The sequence below is a fragment of the Pholis gunnellus genome (assembly GCF_910591455.1).
Source record: "Pholis gunnellus genome assembly, chromosome: 13".
Classification (NCBI taxonomy): domain Eukaryota; kingdom Metazoa; phylum Chordata; class Actinopteri; order Perciformes; family Pholidae; genus Pholis; species Pholis gunnellus.
This window is the reverse complement of record NC_136540.1, coordinates 7536033-7556287: the sequence shown is the minus strand read 5'-3', so window position 1 is coordinate 7556287 and position 20255 is coordinate 7536033. Positions and strand designations below refer to the sequence as shown.

At 42.7% G+C, this 20255-nt stretch overlaps 2 protein-coding genes across 2 annotated transcripts; both read right to left on the bottom strand.

Moving 5' to 3' along the window:
* Positions 1-996: 996 nt before the first annotated feature.
* On the bottom strand, positions 997-13280 carry LOC306705180 (clustered mitochondria protein homolog; the record flags this gene model as incomplete). Its single annotated transcript, XM_079171882.1, has 28 exons — positions 997-1075; positions 1170-1228; positions 1330-1461; positions 1558-1651; positions 1770-1891; positions 2537-2662; positions 2794-2874; positions 2999-3138; positions 3671-3824; positions 4565-4649; positions 4726-4973; positions 5074-5136; positions 5636-5788; positions 5906-6006; positions 6107-6208; positions 7189-7271; positions 7379-7687; positions 7784-7959; positions 8497-8715; positions 8960-9052; positions 9162-9309; positions 9548-9673; positions 9962-10116; positions 10234-10364; positions 10462-10602; positions 11255-11426; positions 11535-11692; positions 12155-13280. 28 exons carry the CDS (start codon positions 13278-13280, stop codon positions 997-999), a joined length of 4776 nt encoding a protein of 1591 aa, XP_079028008.1.
* A 3112-nt stretch (positions 13281-16392) lies between these two features.
* On the bottom strand, positions 16393-18798 carry LOC306704791 (coiled-coil domain-containing 92B-like; the record flags this gene model as incomplete). The annotated part of the gene is made up of 3 exons (XM_079171309.1): positions 16393-17111; positions 18488-18535; positions 18669-18798. 3 exons carry the CDS (start codon positions 18796-18798, stop codon positions 16393-16395), a joined length of 897 nt encoding a protein of 298 aa, XP_079027435.1.
* Between the last annotated feature and the right edge of the window lie 1457 nt (positions 18799-20255).

The window sequence follows — 20255 nt, the reverse complement described above, 5'->3', positions numbered from 1 at the left end:
ATGAGCAGCAGAAGGACATCCTGTAGTGAAGATGTCACTAATTTGAGACGAATCATTACGCTTTATTGATAGTGAAGATTGGAATAACTCCAAGGAAACTACAACAAAAACTCCAACACATTTTAAATGTAGCCTACTATATGAGTACATTTACAGATAAACAATTGTAAGCAAAATATAATGTATCAAAATAGCAGTAATTTGGGTTAATATCTCAAATAATATTCACTCATCACACAATTAGTCAGTAATTTGGTGCCAGTGGACAAACTCTACGAAATGTAACTTAACAATACAACTCAAAAAGTGTAACGCTCTCATTTTCACTTCAGGGAGACATTTAGATAGCACTAATAAGACTTGTTCTTGTAGAGTGAAGACATTAGATGCTCAGATGTTTATTTCTCTACAGTCACCTGGATATTAATGACAACAACATGGATTAAACAATAATGGACAGCTCATACACATCCAAAACAATTAGAGATGAATTTAGGAATATCATGTTGTGAGAAGTGTCCCTGGCACAATTGTGAAGCCCAGTGGACACACAGGGGACTGCAGGATGACAACACCATTTAAAAATGTAAGAAATTTGAGTACACTGTTGCTGTTTTGTACAAGTAGGCCTAACATACTGTGCTGGTCTATTCATCTAGCAGTATCATTTGATTTAGTGTGGAGGGTTTATACATTTATCTGATAATAGGAAAAGAGTTTAGATATGTTAGTCATACATGGATCCCACATATTTCACAAGGCTCTTCAACAGCAGAACAAACTCCTCCTCCAAAAAGAGACTGCTGCATCTGTTTGGGTCTTGGATTTGTTGTTCAAAGTAGGCTAACCTACTTGTTACCACCGTCAATTAGCCAGGCTTTCATTGGCCATTGTTGCTCATTGTCCACGGCCATTTTCAGGAGTTTGACTGACGACACAGATGCTCTATTGTAACGGTCCCTTTGGTCCATAGTTCAGGGTTGTTGTCTGCAGTTCTTAAGTCTTTTTCCAGCTCTCCCATTGAACCTTTTCCTGTCCTTTCATTTCAGTCCTCAGGTCTGCAAATTCTTTTGCACTACAGAGAAAGACGTAATAAGTGAGATGAACATTACCACCAACAAATTAGTGGTTATTTTTGATTCCATAGATGGGACTTTTCCTGTGTTCACCTGAGGGTAACGAGAATGATCCCACATGTCAGGTTGAGCTGCTGAAGGATTGTGGGAAAGTTGGGTGTGGAAAACTAGAGAGAAACACAGATAAAATAAATTATCTCACAACCGGATATCCTTGCATGCACGTGGTCGTGTGCTACAAAACTGTACAAACCTTTAGAGGTGGAATACAGGCAGGTGTGTTTCTGTAGATGTGGTTGATGGCTTTCTGAAGGGCCACAGCCTGCTGAGTGAGGCTCTGCAGGTACTTTGAGCTTTCCTCCGCACTCTCATGGTTCTCCCCAACCTTCATGTGTCCAACAATTAAGTCTCTCAGTTAAAATGATGAATACATGACATAAATATAACAGAAACCATGGCATTCCAGCATTCTAAAGCATACCTGGCTCTTATATATTAAAAAAGCCTCTTTCTCGTGTTGCAGAGCTGATCGAAACTCTCCTTTGCTCTCGTACACGGTGGCAAGCAGATGATGACTGCACAGAAGATAGACACAGACAGGCAGTGAAGTAATGAAAACTTTGATATAAAGGAAATTAAGGAAGGGAACAGTATATGAATAGGGGGATAACACCTGACGACCACCTGTCTTACCTTTGTGCATGTTTCAGGGATGTGGCACCGTGGTATTTTGAAGTTAACATTAAGGCATTCTGTAGGAACTTCAGGGAAAGCTCATACTCCATCAGGCCATGAAGCACTAGACCCAGCATACTCTAATGTAGGGGAGCACAACAGGGACATTAACGGAAGCCGTGCCTTAATGATCACTAGGCTGGTTGCTGAAATACCAACGAGTTATCAAGTAACTTTCTCAGGGTTTCCTTCAGTGTTTTCTTTTGATCTGGCAAGGCCATCTTATCCACCTGAAGTTCTTTTTTGGAAAAAATATTCACGTTGAGTCCTGATCCAACACTTTAATCATCTTATAAGTCCTCCCACAGTACTTGAAGGGATTTCCTTTTACCTTTGTATATAGTTTGTCTTTATTTGCCACTTTTGTCAGTAATTGTGTATCATTGTGTTTTAAAATAGGTTGTTTTTTGTTGATGTCAGTGTATCTCTGGAGGGAGAGTTTGCAGTAAAAGGATACAAATCTACTTTTAACTCTTTTGAGTTTGTACAATGAAAAACATTTGAACCTACATGAAAAACAAAATCATCATTTGTTCCTTCCTGCCTAATTTGTTGTATTTTTTTATTATAAGGATTTGAGTAGAGGTTGTTAACACTTCAACTTGGGTTATTTTATTATCAAACCAAATCCTCCTTAAAATAGGAAGATAACATAGAAATAGATTTGTGTGCAAAATAAAGTAGAAAGAAAGAGAGCAACACTTTGCAGGTGAAGTCCCACTTACATCCAGCAGTGCGACTTGTGGATGGTCTTCTCCACTCACAAGCAGGGTGAGGTACCGTGCGCGATACAGCAGCTGAAGGGAGGTCGCATTCCGGCCGCCAGCAAAGCAGTACAGAGCCAGGTAAGTCTGAATCATACACACAGGAGAACACTTCCATGTGAAGTCGCAAGTGAAATATGACATTAAAGAACAACAGGGTTAACGTGTCGTGGTCCAACAATCTGTTTGTGGATCAATGTAAAGGTAAAGGAACTCACATAGTCTTGAATGGTCTGTGGATGGTCTATACCTTGTATTCTCTCACTACTCATAACAGCCTTTTCCTGGTGGCTGAGGGCCTGTGAGACATGAGGGAAGCATTACTTTACGAAAGCCCACAAATTGTTGTGGGTGATGATTCAGAAGTCTGGAACCAGGCTTGGTAAAAGCTCATGGTAGAAATGAATTGTAATGCATATTTACATCTGCATACTCCCCCAGGATGTAGCAGATCCGTCCCAGGAGACGCAGGCACATGCACACGTCTTCATGCAGGACACCACATACGCTGCTGAACAGAGTCAGGGCCTGGCTGACCAATTCATGGCCATCTTTGAGAAGCCCTGAAAGCAAACATAAAACACTACTGATGAGCCTTGAATGTACAAAAACATGAAGTACACCAAATCCTGATGTTTTTCAGTGTCTGAAGACATTTAAGTAGTTACTAGTCATCCCTAAACATGACAAAAATGCAAAACAACTGCACAATAACCCATCCAATAAGTCACAGTTATTACAAACACATTGTCCATGTACAGTATGTACCAACAGTGCTCTTAAGGCACTTAAATGTAAAATATGTTGCTAACTTTACCTCCTGTATCGAAAACATGACCTCATGAGTTTTATTAAGTATGACATTTTTGTGTTATACGCCAAACAATGTGATACTACTGTGTATTGATGCTTGTTACACATCCCTCACAGTGCCTGTGCAGCTGGTAACGATATCATTCCGTGCTGTGTTACTTTTCCACATGGGCCCTCCAGGTCATGGTCAGTCCCTTGAAGCGCCCAAGCAAGGCCACCGTGCCTAAATGTGAACATATAGACTGTATTTTAAGCGTATGTTTTTGTGTCCGTGTCCCTCACCCTGCTGTACTGCCACCTGTGCGCGTTGCACAAGCCGTGTGGCGTCTGTCGCTGTAGGTTTGAGGTGTTTGACCACAGGGAACATGTTGACAACATCTTCCTCTACGAACACTGGCCTGTGACGAGACTCAAACACATACTCCCTCAGCTGCACCTAAATACAGAGAAAACAGGGAGAATGAAAACAGCTGCATTTTAAAGCTTCATTAGATCACGTTGCATTTTGGCTGCCCCCAGTCAACGCTGGAGATCATTTCATTTTTTTTAAGGGCTTGTTGGACTTCAGCAAACACAATAGCATAATGTAAGTCCTCAACTTATGTCTTATTAAGCATAAAATATGAGCAGATATTTCTAGTGGTGGGGCCAAAAAAACAACAAAATATCATCTTGGCTTTTGCAGCAGATTCAACAATTACCACCATTGTTGGTGAGCCCAGTTTTCAATCAAAAGAGAACTTGCTGTTTAGAAGAACATTTTCATATTTATCTCTCTAGTCCTTATTGCTCAACTTTCATCTATTGAAGCACCAGATATGATTCTTAACAATACAAAAGGTGTGAATTCAGCTACAATTAGAGCAGCTTTAAGGTGAGACACCCCAGGCAGAGATTTTGGGCTATTTTGCTTCCATTTGTGTCTGTAGATTTCTCCTAAATTTGCCGAAAGTTAGCATTAGATAATACCTCTTTTGCAAATTTAAACATAACATTTCAGAAAACTTTAAAAAAAAATGGTCTCAATGTAAGTAATCAACTAAGGATGTTTCATGGTGATAATTATGAGTTATCTTTTGTACCATATTCACCTGGTGTGTCTCCCCTTAAGACAGCAGAATGAATTGAATTTCATAGATAAATTAATTGTGAAGAGGTGCATTGTAGATGTCTGACCTGGATGCCCGTCTTGATGGCAATCTCTCTCAGTAGTGAGATCCTCTGAAGGCTGTGCTTTTTTATTACTTCATCTATACTTTCACTGGAAACAGAGAGGATGGCAGGGTAAAATCCTGTAGCACATATCCAACCACACACACACACACACACACACACACCTGTCTATCGTGTAGTGGTAATAATCTCCAGCCTCAGTCCTGATCCGGCCCCACAGCTCACTGGGGGTCATTCTAGCCCACACACTGTCTGTCAACAAGGGGACCCGACTCCCGTTGCTCCGTCGCCGTCGGCTCCTGCGGCGGGAGAGCAGCTCATCTGAGCAGGAGTCGGCGAAGCAAGAGGAGGAGCTCAGCAGGCAGTTTAAGAAGTGACTGACAGCAGCGGAGAAAGCTGCAGGTTCCACGTCCTGGGAGAAAATAAGATATATGTGGATATTAGAAAATGTATGATAGATTGCGAAACGTTATTTTAATATTTTACTTATTGACGTTATTTGAGCACTCCACCTGTAGATACGTCCTGAAGATGTGTTTTGCGCTTCTGATGATGACTTCACTGATAGAAATTCTCTGTGAGGGAACATTTTATCAGTTATGTGATCAGGAGGATTTCAGCATCCTGACGGACAGTTGGCATCCTTTATTTCCTAGTGTTTCTTTCACGTTATATAAAACATAATGTTGTATTCTATTCTGTCATATTACGAAGGACAGCGATCAGAGATAACTTTAGCCCTTGACCAAGAACTTCAAAAATAAAATCTTTGATCTTAACTAAATCTAAGATTGAGTAGAGATGGAACAATTAGACCACAACCTCAAGAGTCAAGGACAGAAAAACAATTGTGCAATTGATCATCATAATAATAATAATAATAATAGTATCTTCAGTACATCCTCATTTTCTGCCTGGAACAAAATGTAGCCTACAGATCTGCCGCTCACGTCAGGCCACATTTATTTGAGAAAAATGGGATTCAAGTGATGTAGTGGAAGTCAATGTAAATGTAAACTCAGGTAAGCAGCTATGATGACTTCACATAAGGGTAATAATAGCTGTAGCAAGTACCTGTACGTGGCTAAGTCTCCCTCTGTCCTCCACCTTGTCCAGCTCACTCAGTAGGGTGCCCAGGTATCGCATGTTCACACCCCGCTGATGTAGCACTGAGGTCAGGGTCGCTCCATCCATCGGCACTGCTGAGTGGTCGAGACAGTCCCTCAGCTACCACACACACACACACACACACACACACGCAGGAACAGCAGTAGAATTATAGATATTACGTTAGACTTCATGCACATGCTATATCTGGACGTTATTGCTCCACACGCGACTCACCACTGCTGGAATCTGATTGGACAGTAGAAAAGCAGCTACGTCCCATAACAACTGCCTCTGCCTCTGAACCTCCTCAACACACTCAGAGGAGAAACGAACACCTGCAGCAAAGACACACAGTTCAATCAGATTTTTTTTTTTTTACTTTATAAACATGATCGTAGATATGTGTGTGTGTGTGCGCACAAGTGTGTTCAATACCCGGAGAGCAAACATCAGGGTTGAAGCGGATGTCGAAGCAGGAGTCACTCACTGATCCGACAGCCTCGCAAGCTTTCAGAATCACATTTCTTCTCTGTAATTCTACAAAAGTAACACATGAATGCATTATTAGTCGACAGACAATCAAACTATCCTCACCACTTTCCTTAGCCTTAATCATTAGTCAACAATGAAAATTTGCTAATTTTGAAGATCTATAACTGTGATGTCTTACTTAAGCAAAAGTAGGAAAACCACACTGTTAAGGTAAAAGCACTGCATTTAAAATACTTACTTAAGTATAACAATATCATTATTATTAAAGGCAAAATTTACTTAAAGTATGTGCAGTAGAATGACTATATATTATATCACTAGTTCATTATTATTGATGCATAAACATATAAGCATTAGCAGCATGTTAATGTTGTAGTAGGAATACATTTTTTACACCGTTTGGTACTTTAATATATAACAATGCATCCCATTTTAAGAACTCAAATAAAATTTGTTTGTCAACTTTTAATTTGAAAAATAAATACGAACAAAAGCTGTCAGGAAAACACAGCGGGGCAAAAGCATAAAGCGGCAGAGAATAAACACACTCAAGTAGAACACAAGTTCTTCAAAAATGTACTGACAGTAAGCAGAGAACTTGTACTAAGTTACATTCCACCACACTGGGGATGAACTTCTGAATTCAGCTTTTAAGCCATCATGGTTGCGAAGTCCAAAGAAAGCTTTTATTATTTCAACATTCATAATAAGAAGACAACTGAGCAAACTCCATCTGATGATTAAGATCATGTGACTCAAAGTTCCAGAACAACAACTAAATGGACCTTGTGATTACATTGTTTTCCCAACTGTTGTTTCCAAAGTCATGCATTCCCTTACTTACATGTCTTATTACTGTACATCCTTTGTTCGGCTAGTTTAGTACCTTCTCACTCTGTGTTCCTCAGCATGATTTCTCTTTCTGGCAACACAATTTCTCCTGGTTTATCATTTCACTTCATTTAGCTGGTATTATTCACCCATACCAGCACCAGATGTGGCTGTATCCCCAATTCTCGGCTCACTGACTGGCTCTCCGCTCTGCTCCATGGCTTGTTCTTCTGTTTGGATGAGATCCCGGGACACCATCTTGCCATAAAGTTCATACCTGCAACAGAAAATGCAAGATTAGAGGGATGAGATGCTTATTTTCCAAAGCTCAGCTCATCCTGTTGCATGGTAGCTGCATTCGTGTCCACATCTCGTCTTCCTCACCTGTGCTGGACGAAGGCCTCTATCAGCTCTGGTCTCAGGCTGGCCAGGCTGTGATGGTGTCGCTGTGGGTAACCAAAGATCTGGCACTCCTTCGGCACCTCCATCCTCTCCTCCGTCTCTGAGAACTGGAAGTTAAGGTCAGGGGGGAAGGTCCGGAGGAGGTCCAAGATGTAGGGTCTTCCATCATTACCCAGGATGCCCTTGGTCTCGATGCCAGAGCAAAGCTCCACTGGGCTGTTGCTGTGATCGAGCACCTGGTGACGTTGGATTCTGAGCGGTTTACTGGTTTTATCCAGAAGCTCCAGAAACCTGGAGTAAGGTTGCATGTTTAAACCTATACTTAATTTTGCTCTAAATACTTAAAATATAAGACTTTATTGTGTTTTGTGAGCATGCGTGTGTTACCTGGGGTGAGTAAAAACAGTTTTTCCATGGTCATTAGAGCCATAGACAACACTCTGCTCCTGATTTTTCTCCAGTATCCCAGGAACGATGGTCTGAGCGATAACACGGATGCTCCGATAATCTACCACAGCTGTCCCAAGTGTGTGAAGACCCTCTACGTCTACAGACGCGTAAGCCTGAAGCAGAGCAACATTAGTAGTTTTGTTTCGATGGCAACAACTTTGTTTCATGCGTGTCTTATTGAAAACATATTCATATATTAAATACTATATAAATGAGACCAAATAGATGCATTTAGGCAGGCTATCTCATTCTTTTCATTTTCCTCTCATCAGTTAAACAAACAGAATGTATGCTAGTCTTTAATTTTACATTCCCTCATGTGGCTCATACTGCAGATGTGAATGTTGAATAAAACACTGTGGAAGACATTTCGGAAATGTATTTGGCGACCCTAATAGAATCTCCACCTGAGGGTTGTGACCCAGTGTTTAGGAGTGAATGGATTAGATTACAATCAGTATATTTGAAAGTGAAAATATAGGGAGTACAGTTGTACAGGAACATTTTTTGTGTTTTAACTGTTGAATATTGTTTCCCCCATTAAAGTCCACGTAATCGTACCCTTACAGAACTACTACTGTCCTTTCTGGAACAAATATACTTTTAAATGGGACAGATTAAACGGTAACTGTATTGCTGTGAGGACCTACCTGTGCTCCCCTCAGGTCACAGACAGCAGCAGCATGAGCAGCAGTGTTGCCCCCTAGTGGGCTGTAGTGCTCCGATATGTCGAACCCGAGGCTGAAGAACAGGTTGTTCCAGATGAACATCTGCATATGAGGTGCCTCCCCAGGGTTTAACGGCATGACGTTACCGTCAACAACAGCTACAGCGCCTCGTGTTGCAGCCGCAACAAAGTCACTGTTTGTCTGGATGGAGGGATTCAAATCTTGGTGAACATGTTCTCTCACAATCTCACCCGAGAGCAGGAGGAGGAAGGAATAACATTCTCACAGTGAAAACACTGAACAGTGGAGAGGAAGTTAAGGGGGACAAAGATCTTAAACATCTGTACGCCTGGTCACTGCTTCAGGGATGATCTCACGGTCACAAGTCTGCTTCTCCAATCATTACTCAGATGGAAAAGAGATGTTTAGAAATCTGTGGCCTCACCTTGAATATGTTCCTCTCTCTGTGCAGGCGCTCCCGAAGAGAGTTCCTAGCGAGTTCCCTGCATCCCTGCAGCTCCTCGTTCCACTCCCGACTCTGTGGTCATAACACACGGCCTACAAATCAGCATCAGCATCCCTACCAGTTAGCCTCAGATGCTCCATGACACCCGCATGTGCATTCATGCACATTTTATGTCCGCAACCTGCCCAGCTGTCTGCTCGTCCTGGCCCATGCGACTGGTGTGCGTCTCCTCCGCTCTGACACAGTCGAGGGTGTGGTCTCCATGACGGGCGATCCAGGTGAACACCTGGTAAGGTGCTGCGATCCGCTCAAAAGGGTGTTGCTGGACTCTGGTTCACAGCAAGGGACAGAGACAAATATTGTATTAGTAAAGCGTGCATGGAAGTGAGGGTTTCTGTTTTATTCAACTCATGTTACTGTCTTGTATCAACCCAAGCCTCAACTCTAGAAATGTAGTCGACCGCTATTACTGTGTTTCCATCCACATATTTTATTGATATTAACAGTGTTACATGTCACTTGGTCTTGTTTTAGCGTGTCGTTCCAGCTCGATTACAGACAGCTCACCTCTTCTTCTGCAGGGCACTGAAGGTTTTCCTGAAAGCAGGGCTGACTTGACTCAGCAGCTCAACTAGAGAGTGGCAAAGGATTTTGGGGAGTGCAGGTTTAGGGTTGAAGTTGAAGGTAGTTGACCTGGAGCAGTCAGAGCAGAGCACAAGTTGAATCCAGCTAAGTTTCTACTGTCCTCGTCGTACATAATTGTTGTCGGTTAACTGCTCTCTGTGGGCGCTGTTGCTGTAGTAAACACTTGCTTTGTGGTGGAACTTGGAAGAAATACAACATGAGAGTGAGACTCAAGAGTCTATATAGTTGTCAAGATATTTCAGTCTGGACAAAAAGTAGTGGACTCTGCGAGCATGGCTAAAAACTCTTCAATTTTCATAGCTTAGCAAACAAATGTCTCAACAGTTTAACACTCACTGGTTGAGGTAGAAGCCACGCGTAGAGGATGTAATGTTGAGTTCTTTGTCCTCCATAGTCAGGACATTGAGGTACATTAGGTCGCCGTGCATCTTCCTGTTTCCTGGAGGAGGGTTCCAGCTGCTCATGGTCAGAACCCGCAGACACTGAAATGGCTGTAATGATACTTTCATAAAGTCCATCTGTTGCTTCACGACAAACCTAGTACACGTTTCATTGCATGTTATATATCTGACCAATCGCGTTTGCGATTACAAAATCGGATGTCTCACCTTCCAGTCATCTCTGAGTGGCTGCAGTGGAGTTAGTGGTCGGTCCTTACATCCCGGGAGGATGTATTCTGGAGGGCTGCAGTCAGCTGACTCCTTTTCAGAAGCTCGCCTGATCCCCACGCTGTCACAGTCTGAAGGGACGAATATGGAGGCGAAACGTTGACTGATTACAGGCGGAAGTGCTCAGACTAAACCTGAAGTGAGGAGGTAATAAGAGAGTAATATTACCCGTGCCTCCCCTGGTGTAACAGGTGAGGTAAGAGAGTGAGCTGCAGTTCACTCCGTTGTATGCATCTGCTGGGTCGAGGCTCCTCAGAAGGTCACGAACGTGTCTGAGATGAAGACGAGCATCACGCACTGTGTAAGGATCTGCAACAAGACCAGAAAAGAGGCCTTTAAAAAGGGTTTGATTCAAGATATGAATGGAAAAGAAAAAATGTCATTGCTGTGTTGGCATTTCCCGGAAGAAGATAAACAAATCAGTATAGAAACATATATTGACAATACAAGACAAAATAGTGCAGAATAAAATGACTCAAGTGGAGAAGAACTTGTGTTATCATAGGATTATATGATAACAATCAATTTAATACTGATGGCTCTATATGACCAACATAAGTAAACGACACCATTAGCGAGAATATTGGGTATTTCGATTATTCTTTATTCAGTTATTCTTAAGGCTTGTCATCGGTGCCATCGGGTCAGATTCTGCACAAAATCAGATGAAATCATGCAGGTTCACCAGAAACTCCTTCAGCTCAGACTACAGCGGGGCCTCCGGCAGAAACCAGCCCACCAGGGCCCGACTCAGATCTGGCTTCGCTGCTGCCTTCAACCTGCCGCCGGAGCTCCGGCAGGAGGAGGAGAGCTCAGCGCCCGGCAGCTGCGTCTCCTCCTCTGGCCAGGAGCAGAGCTTCGCCTTGTTGCTCCGCCAGCCCCCCCGCTGGGAGCGAACAACACACTTAGTTATCACAAAAACACAACTTGTAGAGAAGAAAGAGAAGGACGAGGCAGTTACCCTCCACCACCTTGATCAGCGCTCTGTCCTGGATGCCCTGGACGGAGCGCAGCTCTGAGAGGCTGTCGAGCGCGATGCCCCCCAGCTGGAGGGAGAAGCACGTGCAATGGCAGCTGATCTCGTGCTCTATCAGCACCTGGTGCAGCTCGGCTACCAACATCTGGCCTGACACCTGAGAATGGAGGAGAGTTGGATTGGAGGGATTCAGACAAACGTGAATATACATCTTTTAAAAAAAAGATATCTTTAAAAGAAAAGAGGAGACAGAGGTACACAGAACCTGAAGCTCAAAACTTTCTTTTCCAGGAGGTTGAATCCGGACAGTGAAGTCAGTCTCTTGGAGAGCGACGACGTCCTCGATGCTGAGTTTCCTTTTATCAGCGTCACTCTGCTGCGGGCGATCATCCTCAGGGCTTTCTTCAGTTTGACTTGGAGGCGCTGTTGGCAACAGAAGAGACAAAATAAAAATGTGGGGATGGAAACAGTTCAAAGCAGGTTAATAAGGTGATAATTAAAAGTTCAAAAGAACAAGGAAATCATATACTGAAATGATGGATATTTAAAAAAAAAGAAAAGTGAAATTTCCATCCCTTAAACGGAAAAAGAAAATAGCTGAAATCTAAATACTCAAATTGAAAACCTGAAATGCAAAAGTTTGAATTTAAATGTTTAATCGAAGATTAAGTTAGTTTTCCATTTTCCACCCTCTATTTTGTTATTCTAAATTTGTAATTTCTCAACATCAATCTGCCATTTTAATATCCAATTTCATTTTCCAGTTTACCTTTTGTTATTAACGTTTAATTATGGCCCGAATATCCTGAGTAGTATACTAAAATATAATAACATTAGATAGAATAAATCAACAAAGATAAAACACAATCAAATAAAACCGCTCACCTTTAACATGTGGTGCTGCCAGAAACAGCCTGTCGACTAAAAACAAGGTTTGCTTCGTCTCGGCCTCCTCCTCCTCCTCCTCATGTGGCGGAGCGGTCTCGATGTCGTCGTCCTCTTCTCTCTTCACCAGGTCGTGGCACTGAATGTGATCTGTGGGGTCCTCGGACGGACTCATGTTTGTTTTCGTGTGGATAACGTTACAGACCTTTTCGTTTACATTCTGATCTGACGCCACAGTCGGCTGTCCCGTCTGTTCATCCTCCGCATAACTCTGTGTGGTCAGGTCCACGCCACGCTCAGCAGGGTCAAAGTTCACCACAACTTCAGTGCTGCTGATGCTGCGTTTCGTCGGCTGAACTTCCGTCTGTGACTCAGTGTTCTCGTCCGTATTGTTGTTGTGTTCAGTCGGCATCACTGAGGTGCATTCGGATTTTGTAACATTCTCCTGCGTCGGCTCCGTCCGGACAATGTTTTCCTGAGCAGCAACAGTTGTCTGTTGCAACTTAAAGACATTCCCTTCATCAGTGTTCAACTCCTCCATCAGCTTGGTATTGGTATAGCTCAGTATTTCATGTTCCTGCACAACCATCTCCTTTGAAGCTCCAGTATCGCTTGGTGTGTTTACTTCTCTCTCCACAGATTGATTATTGCACACGCGTATTTCTGTCTGTGCCTGAACGTCTGCCTGGGACTCTGTCTGAGTCTGCACCCCCATACCAATCTGTGTCTCCACTTCGGTCTGTGTCTCAACCTCCGAAAACCCCCTGTTCCTCCACCAGTTGCTCCTCTCTTGTCCTTCATCTCTCGCCTCGTCCAGCCTCACCCCCTCTTCCTCCTCAGACACCAGCAGACACACCATCGGCTCCACCAGAGTCACATCTCCTCCCAGGTTGCTGCTCAGGATGATGTCAGGAAACAGGAAGTGCTCCCGTTCGAGGGCTGGGTATTTCCCGCCGGGGGAGATGGTTAACAGATCGTCCTCCGAGTCGTCCGGCATGCTGGGCGATTCACATTCACTCTCTTCGCTGGAAAGCAGAGGGGATCTTTCCGCCTCACCCTGGGCCGGTGCATCCTTACACTTAAAGTATTTTGACAGTGAGTGACAGCACTGGACTATGTTTCCCATGGTGCCTTTTTGCAAGAAACTGCAATATTGTGCAGGTGGCCTATGGGAGGAAACACCATCATTTAAAAAAAAAAAAACACTTTTAAAAGCTGCTCAGTATTAGTAACTGTCACATGTGTGTGTCTGTTTGTGTGGCATGTGTAAATGCAAGCAGCTAAGAGCCTTAGATTACAGCTGACGACAGGGAGATTATGAAGTGTCCCTGCAGTGGTGTCACCTTACAAAGGAAAGGAGTGGAGAACCGTGGTGACTAAATCTCATCAGATGGACTCTGGAATGGTGTTGGATGTGTTGGGAATCCTGGAACACAGATGAGAGGGAACGCTGAGCAGAGTATACACTTACAGTTATTTGGCTACATAAAAGTGTCTTAATCAAAACAGCAGGATATCCTAAATAGACTCAATGTTAATCTATTGAATCCTGATGCGTTTTTTTTTACGAAAGTAACACGTCTTATTCAAGCTCATGAGAAGGAAGTAATGTGCATGTATCCTCAAACAACAGAAGAATAACACAGCATGAAAATGACATTAGTGTAATCGATCTATGGACCCTACCAGCCAGCGAAGAGAGAGGGAGAGACTGCAAGTCTGTGTCATCTTATCCACACTCCTCTGCTGTTCATCCTGCTGAAATCAGAGAGCTGAGTGTCCCAGTCTTTCCTCTACAGCAGGAGGCTCCCCTGTCCTTGCTGCAAAACCACGTTACACAAACTGTGTGTGTGTGTGTGTGTGTGTGTGTGTGTGTGTGTGTGTGTGTGTCTGCCCTTCATGGGTGAGCTGGGAGAGAACATGCAGGCCCCTCTATTCACACACATCCACACATTTGAGTAGCCTACCCATTCATGTCCAGAGGAGGCTGACCTCTCCGCCGCTGATGATGTCACTTCCTGTATTCAGACCGGCCCGTGCACCTCTCTATCAAACTTGAATGTGTGCACGTGCAAGAGGTGCATAAATAGCCTAGCAGCAGCAGGAGGTTTGGCTCTTCTTTATATTTTTGGAAGCTGTACCAGAGTCGCGACCGACAGCAAACGTCTCCCCCCAAAACTCAAAAGTCCTGGAAACAAGCATCGAGTATCTTCGTCTTTCAGCCACGAGCGCTCGACCGCAGCTCCGCGGTTGTCATGGCAGCGCTGCAGAGAAATAAATTGACATTCTGGGCACAGTCTCCAAGACAACCGTGGGAACGTTCTAGAATGGGACGTTTGCTAGGAGACAAGTTACAACCAGCTAACGTTACCACGTGCGAGCGATACAGTCGTTTGCATGACTCCCCATGATTGTAAATACATTAATTAATTAAAAATGTTACCTCACCGAATGACAGTTATTCCTTTGGTTTATTTGTATTTTGTGTCCTTTCAAATTATGTATTTATACTTTTTCTCCAATTGCTTAAATGTGTGTGTGACTTATTGAAACAGTAATGGCTACTAAGTGCATTTGTTCATTTGTACATGGTGCTTTATGTTCCTGAGCTTGGTACTTCGATGCCTGAATACATCTCGTTTAAAGCATTGAGTATTTCGACTAGTTCTCCAACCTATTTTAGTTGTATTTTTGTATTTATCGTCTAATTGTTATAATTGGCATTAATGTTCATGCAACTTTTTGCATTGGCAAGAGGTGAGGATTGAGTGTTCCAAAATATTTATATGGATGTATACATTTCAGTAATGCTCCTTTCAATAAGATATAACTGAACAAGTTATATTTAAAAAATCACATGCCAGTTTAATTTTGTTTCTGTTTTAGTTTGCATCATTTAGTGTGCTGCTATATCATGTTGCAAATAAATATGTATAGTAGAAAAAGATGCAGATTACAAATGAAGGACGGTCAGACTGTGAGTCATCACAATCTTCCAGATCCAGAAGTGGGCTGTGAACCGTTCTGTTAGGGTTATGCTGATATTTATTACTGGTGAATGTTTTTATTTTGTACAATGTAGGGCAGATTATTCTATTGATTAGTTGATAAATAGTTTGACCTAAAAAACATCAGAAATTTGTAAAAAAAAAAAAAGGAAATTAATAAAATGTCTGTAATCATTTACTAAAGCCAAAAGTGACGTTTTATAATGACTTGTTTTGTTTGACCACAGTCAGTTTTATGTTGTTATCTAAACACATTAAAAAAGATGGAGAATGTCTAATGATTTTGCTTGACTAATGACGTGTATGATCGATTTATTGATTGCTGCTGATTAACTACTCAATTAATTGGATAATCATTTCAGCTATTGTACAATTTGAGTAATAATAAAATAGTTATTGATACAAAAGAAATAATAGATTTGAGAGCAGTTGGTCATAACATCTTTGTAGAGCCACACAGGCCTTATTTACAGCAGATATTTTCACATGTCATTGTAGGAAAAGCAAAGGTGCAAATAATAAAATCGATGATGGCTGAATTCCATTTAGCTGTGTCAGGGTCCTGGTATTGTTCATGCTGGCTCACTTTCACATTGTCATGGCTCACAGAACAGAGCCATCACTAAAGCTAGGAGTGCTTATGAAGTATTGCTGTGACACAGACAGACTGAAACGTTTTAAACACTGAGAGAAAAGACAACAATACTCCAGAAATAATTCTCTGCCATGACGAGGCACATTGCATGAATTTAATAAAGTGCAAATCATACAAAATGTCCCTAAGCCTTCTCGAGTGACTTTTCAAACCTGGAATGCAGCTAGTGCAGTGAAAGAGCAGGTTGCCACGTACGTCAACAGTACGGTGTGTTCACAGTATTCATGGCAAGGCTACTAATTACAAGCAAAAGCCGTGATCAACAGTGTTAAACTCAAAAGGCATCCATATGAAATAGTACCACAATTCAGTCTTTTTTTTTGGACCAGCTCTTTTATCTTCACATTTTCAAAGTACGTGTTGTACCATCAATGTGACGGATTAAGTTAATACGCTGTTGTGATCACACGCTCTTGTGCAACTAACTTCTAAATATTTAACTCACTTCCTGAAATCTACAGACAATCACATGGTTACATCTTGTCTTAAGCTTTTTTTCTAGAATAACTGCTTCAGTTGTTGGTTGATCTTGGCCAAAAACCTGCTGGAAGACAACGTTGTCTTTTCTAACTTCATCACAGAGCAGTTTCTCCCTCTCCTGCTCCCATGTCCACCCTCCTGTGCACCCTGCTGTCCTCTATATCCTCCCACTCGTCCTCCATCCCCTCTCCGTTCTGCGTTCTGATCGGCTGGTTCAAGCGGAGGAGGCGGTATCTAAGCGGCACTAGGAAGAGGGCGGGGTCAGGCATAGGGTGTGGCCTCTGCGGTGACGTCACCCTCTCCTGGGGGACGCAAGCTCTGACCCTCTCCTCCCTCGCGCTGACACGCCTCTTGTGTCTCGCTTCTGGTTGGCTCGGAGAGGCCGGGGGAGGTGGCGACAGGAGCCAGTCTGAGCCCTCCCCTTCGTAATCTTCATCCTCCTCACCTTCGTCTTCTTCTTCATCATTCTCATCTTCCTCCTTTCCTCTGGGTTCCCCCTCTCCCTCGGCCCCAGACTCTGTGCTCTGCTGCCGTTGCTGGAACAGTTTTAAGCGTGCGGTGTGGAGCTCGTGGCAGAGGGTTGTCGTGGTGACATTTTGGCGTTGCAGCTCTCGACTCAGTAGTGTGATCTTGTGGCTGCGACGTTTCAGCTCCTCCAGGAAGTGCCGCTCTTCTTCTCTCAGGCTCCTTCCCAGTGTTGATGCCCGTGCCCGGCCGGCCCGCAGCTCCCCACGCGCGGCGACCATCACGCACTGCTGGTCCTCCAGGAGACGCTGTGCAGCCTCACAGCGTGCTGCCAGCTCTGCTTCTTCCTCTGAGAAACATAAACGAATACGGACTGAAAATCATCAAGATACAGAAAATACTGTAGATGTTGAGGAGATTATTCTATATATTAGGATGTCATTATTTGGTCTGTTTTTCTATCCTCCATATCTCTTTTTTATGTCTGCTTGATTAATCTCTCTTTTATTACATTTCATACATTCTTCTTTTCACTGTGCCTTTCTGTGCTCCATCACTTAAATAAATAATAACCACATATACTGTAATTTACTTCCCTATCAGTGATCATTGTAAATTTGGGGGCCAGGCTGGTGCCGCATGCAATTTTAAGGGGTACCAAATATATGAAGCACAACTAACATACCACCACCACCCAACTAGCTTTGGTTCTCCAAAAGACTTACGATAACACTTACGATAACAATAAACACAAGAATACTCATTCAGTGTTAAAGTAGATTTTAGTCTAGACATCACTTCCTATGAATAATTACTCCCCTCCCTGGAGGCAAATGTTGGGTGAGAAATGTATATGTCTTTATATATTTGCACACATACTTTTGTTTTATAACTCATTTGTTGCAGATTACGTTCAAAATCACAGTGCTTGAGTTTTCTCAATGAAACCAAGGCTGGACTAAAGCACTTGACGGACATGGATAAATCGATACAACTTGCAACTTCAGAACAAAAATATGCAAAACCAAATATACTGTATATGCCGTGTTGTAGGAAGAAACAGCGCTTTAAATTCGAACTAAATGTTACCTTCTAACTTGTTTATGTCTCTCTCTCTCTCTCTCTTCTGGAACATTGACTTTCCTTGCAGGAAAAACTGAGCACATTGTTCCATCCAACTCTTTCTTTCCCAAAACCAATTCCAATACCTCAACTCAGGGTATCTACCGATACCAAGAACCGATCCAACACCAGTGGTCTATTTCTCCCAAACTTTAAATCTGAGTACCTTGCTGCCTGGATCTCATTGTTGACAATTTTTAGGTTAACTAAAAACAAAGTCAGCCGTCTGACTGATTGTAGCAGAAACACTGAATTACATGATGTTATTAACAAGGAAACTGTATTGAATGTGGATGGATTATGTCATGGCCAATACCGACTTGAACCGCTTTATAACGTGCCAATACCGATCTGGCATATTGTATCAGTGCATCGCTATACCTAACAAATATAATAGGATATGCAAATATGAACAAATGAGTATAAAATGTTAACAGTAATGCATCAAATGATCAAACTCAATTTACAGTAATAATGTGGCATTGAGTCTGGTCATTGTACCCCTTTCTATCATGAAGTCCTTGTGAATTCTGCTCCTCTTTCCTCTCCATAACTCCCTCATATCATTTCCCACTTAGTCATCAAGGAACTGTAATGTCTTACCTTCTGTGCTTCTGTCAGGAAACCTGGAGTCCAGCTCACAGCTTAGCTCTGCGGCCACGAGGCAAAGAAGCACAACAGGCGGACAGACAGAGAAAGATAAGACAGGGTGACAGACGGACAGTCAAGTGGTTCAGTAACACATGAAGAGATGGAGAGCAGCAGGCCGCCGGTATACACTGACCATGACAGCGCCTCCTCAGGTGTGTGATCTCCAGCTGCAGACCCGTCAGCATGGCCAGGTGCTCCTGCTTCAGGAAGGCTATGCCTCTCTCCACACTGGCCACCTGCTGCTCCAGCTTCCCAGCATCCATGGCTGCAGCCCTACACAACCTGCACACAGATGCAGGAGGCTGGATGTCTTTGGGTAAGGTTTCTCCCACTACAGCTGTTTTGGGTCCATTTTGAGGACCGACATAGAGCAGAGCTTAGGCTTACTATGCGTCTGTTTCATGGAAAGTAAATACAATCTATTGACCAAGCTAGACTGATAAACCATCTGCTCGATATTCTATCTCACTCCGATTTTCTGCATTAGCTTTATAAGGTAAATTATCTCATACATCTATTGCCAAAATGCCAACGCTCTCTTATTTAATAACCTCTTTCGGTTTTATTTCTAGCCCATAAAAGCTTTCTAGTTTCTGCACCGTGGCTCACGCGGTGTCTACCTGTAACTGTGTATTCATCACTGTGACCGTGGCCTACCGTGATACTGAAGCTGTGTCCTGTTCAGAGCGTCTCTCATGGATCCTCGTATCGCCGCGCTGTCTCCGCCCCTCGATGCAGCGGAGATGGAGAAAAACAAAAAGGACTCGTGCAAAAACGTCCTGCGTGCAAACCGGCGCTTTGCGCGTTTCTCGTGCTCTCAGCTGAGCCGTTTCTCTGTTGCAGCAGGCCGACGTGTTTCCCGACCGTGTGAACGAATCCTGCTGCAGTCTGAGTAGAAATAACCTCCTCCTAACCTTCTGCCTGTACGTGCAGTGCGGCTGCTGTACCCACAACAAAGCAGTCCGGTATGAGGGGTGATCAGTGCCACGAAGCAGCAGCAGGAGGAGGAGGAGCTCCGTGGAAGTGATGCTACCAGCTGTTGCGAGCAAAGAAAGGAATAATATTTGTATTTTATTCCTTGAGATGATAGAGAGCTGAAGTCTCATCCCACCTCTGGGTAACAATGTCTGTTTAAATTTGTTTTTCATCAATCTTTTGGAAACGCTTATGCATCATATGAGGCTCTTCGTTTGTTTTCATTGGCAGAAGAATTATTCTGATGCTTTACTTAAAAGTACTGAAACGTGTAAAAGAAAAGAGTTAAAATACCGTTACAGTTAAAGTACTTGATTCACATTAATTGTATTAGCAAAACATACTTAAAGTATCAAAAGTAAAAGGCCCATTGCAGTGTTTTAAATTAAGTATTAAAGAGTTCTTCTGAAGTTAAGACGTAAGAAGTTCAGTCAACTAGTTGATTAATCCTTGCAGCTCTAATTATATTTGATTAAAACCAGAATCAAATCTGAATTACATTTGTTTTCATATAAAATGTTGTAGTACATATATTAAAGCTGTATACATAAACCATTCATCCAATAATTTGAATATTAGGTATAGATTACTATTAACAGCATCCTAAAGACAGCCCATTTTAACTAATTATTATACTGTTTGGCTTTCAATCAATAATCATGCACTCTACTTATAGTTATTATATTTTTGTACGTACATTTCTAATTTGCAAAGTAACTTGTAACTTTAGGTGTCAAATAAATGT